The following is a 1588-nucleotide window of genomic DNA, read 5'->3' on the forward strand; positions in this document are numbered from 1 at the left end:
CAAGCAATTCTACAGAAGCAGATAGCATACGTTATGAGGGTGTAGGGAGCTCTATTTCAATGAGAGTATACTGGAACCTTGACTCCCTACCTACTGAGGGGGCCAATGACCTAGGTTTCAGTCCTGGATCAGGTTGGGAGACAGGGTTAGTGGGAATGATTTCTTGGGCTTCCCTACCCAGGACTGCAGGCCCGGATCCGAACTTACAATCAGTTCCACAACATGCTACGGGGCGCAGGGAGCCGGCGGCTCTACATCCTCTTACCATTGGACTGTGGGGTGCCTGACGACCTGAGTGTGGCTGACCCCAACATTCGCTTCCTGGATGTGCTGCCTCAGCAGAGCACTGACCGTGCTGGCATCAAGGGTCGGGTTTATACCAACAGCATCTATGAGCTTCTGGAGAACGGGCAGCCGGTGAGAAACCTGGGCCCTGGCAGGCACTGATGAAAATTCACTGCCCTTCTGTGAGCCTCAGTTTCCCCAGTTGGTCCCAGGTCTCTAAATGATAACAAGTAACATTTATGAGCACTTACTGCATGCTAGATGCTATTCTAAGTGCTTTGTCTGACCATCTCATTGAAATCTGACCATTACTCTGTGGGTTAGGGACTGTGATGATCTCTCCTTTACAGAGGCAGAAACTGAGGCTCAGGGACAGTGAAAAAGTAGATGATTTCAACTTGAGTATCCCTGCTCTGTAACTTAAAGCTTCCCTAGACAAAGGCTATGAGAACATCTGAAGGACTTCATGTGGGTGTAGGGGAAACTCAGCCCAGAGTTGAACCCTGGAGTGCAGCCCCCAGCCTCAATTTCCAGCTGGAGCAGTTGACAGCCTACCTCTGTGGTTGTTGCCCTGGGATTTTGGGAGAAGAATCTGTGAAGGGCAAATTTAGGCCAGCTCTGTAGTGAGATGTCAGAGGCAAAGGCAGCCCAGACAGCATAGACCCCATCAGAGTGGCCATCTCCCAGGATTCCATGTCTGCAGACTGAGGGTCTAGGGCCCCAGTCCATGGTCCAGAGTCTGTCTGCCTGGCCCTGGATCTTAGTCTGGTCTTCCTCTCACCTCCTCCAGGCAGGCACCTGTGTCCTGGAGTATGCTACCCCCTTGCAGACCCTGTTTGCCATGTCACATGATGGCCGAGCTGGCTTTACCCGGGAGGATCGGCTTGAACAGGCCAAACTCTTCTGCCGGACACTTGAGGACATCCTGGCAGATGCCCCTGAGTCTCAGAACAATTGCCGCCTCATTGTCTACCAGGGTGAGGGGTTGCTAGGCTGGAGGGCAGGAGGATTCAGGGGTCCTGGGGTCTCCCAGAGGGACAGGAGATATGGCGGCACCATTTCCTGAGCCTTCCCAGGTGGTCAGAGTATTCAAGCCCTGCCCCTTCCTCCCCTGGGAGAGGCCCCATCACCACCACCCTGGGACATTAGGTTGCTTTATGAGGTTTTTGGCTGTAGGCCCTGGGTGGAGTCTAAAGAGGTGGGTTCCCGGGGCCCCACACTTCATCTAGGGATGTGAGAGGAAGCAGAAGAGTCCCAGGCCGATGTATACAGAGCACAACAGACCGGGGCTGTAGCTTCAGCG

General features: G+C 53.9%; 1 protein-coding gene across 1 annotated transcript in view; it reads left to right on the top strand.

The window, feature by feature from the left end:
* Positions 1-181: 181 nt before the first annotated feature.
* The window catches only part of LOC103584100 (stimulator of interferon genes protein-like), a gene marked incomplete at its 5' end in the record, with an annotated part of 3378 nt that continues 1971 nt past the window's right edge, over positions 182-1588 (top strand). The window contains 2 exons of the mRNA XM_008565219.1: positions 182-417; positions 1076-1262. Of these exons, the coding sequence (XP_008563441.1) occupies positions 182-417; positions 1076-1262 (423 nt within the window). The remainder of the gene's footprint in view (positions 418-1075; positions 1263-1588) is intronic.

This window comes from Galeopterus variegatus, unplaced genomic scaffold, assembly GCF_000696425.1.
Source record: "Galeopterus variegatus unplaced genomic scaffold, G_variegatus-3.0.2 Scaffold44304, whole genome shotgun sequence".
Taxonomy (NCBI): Eukaryota; Metazoa; Chordata; class Mammalia; order Dermoptera; family Cynocephalidae; genus Galeopterus; species Galeopterus variegatus.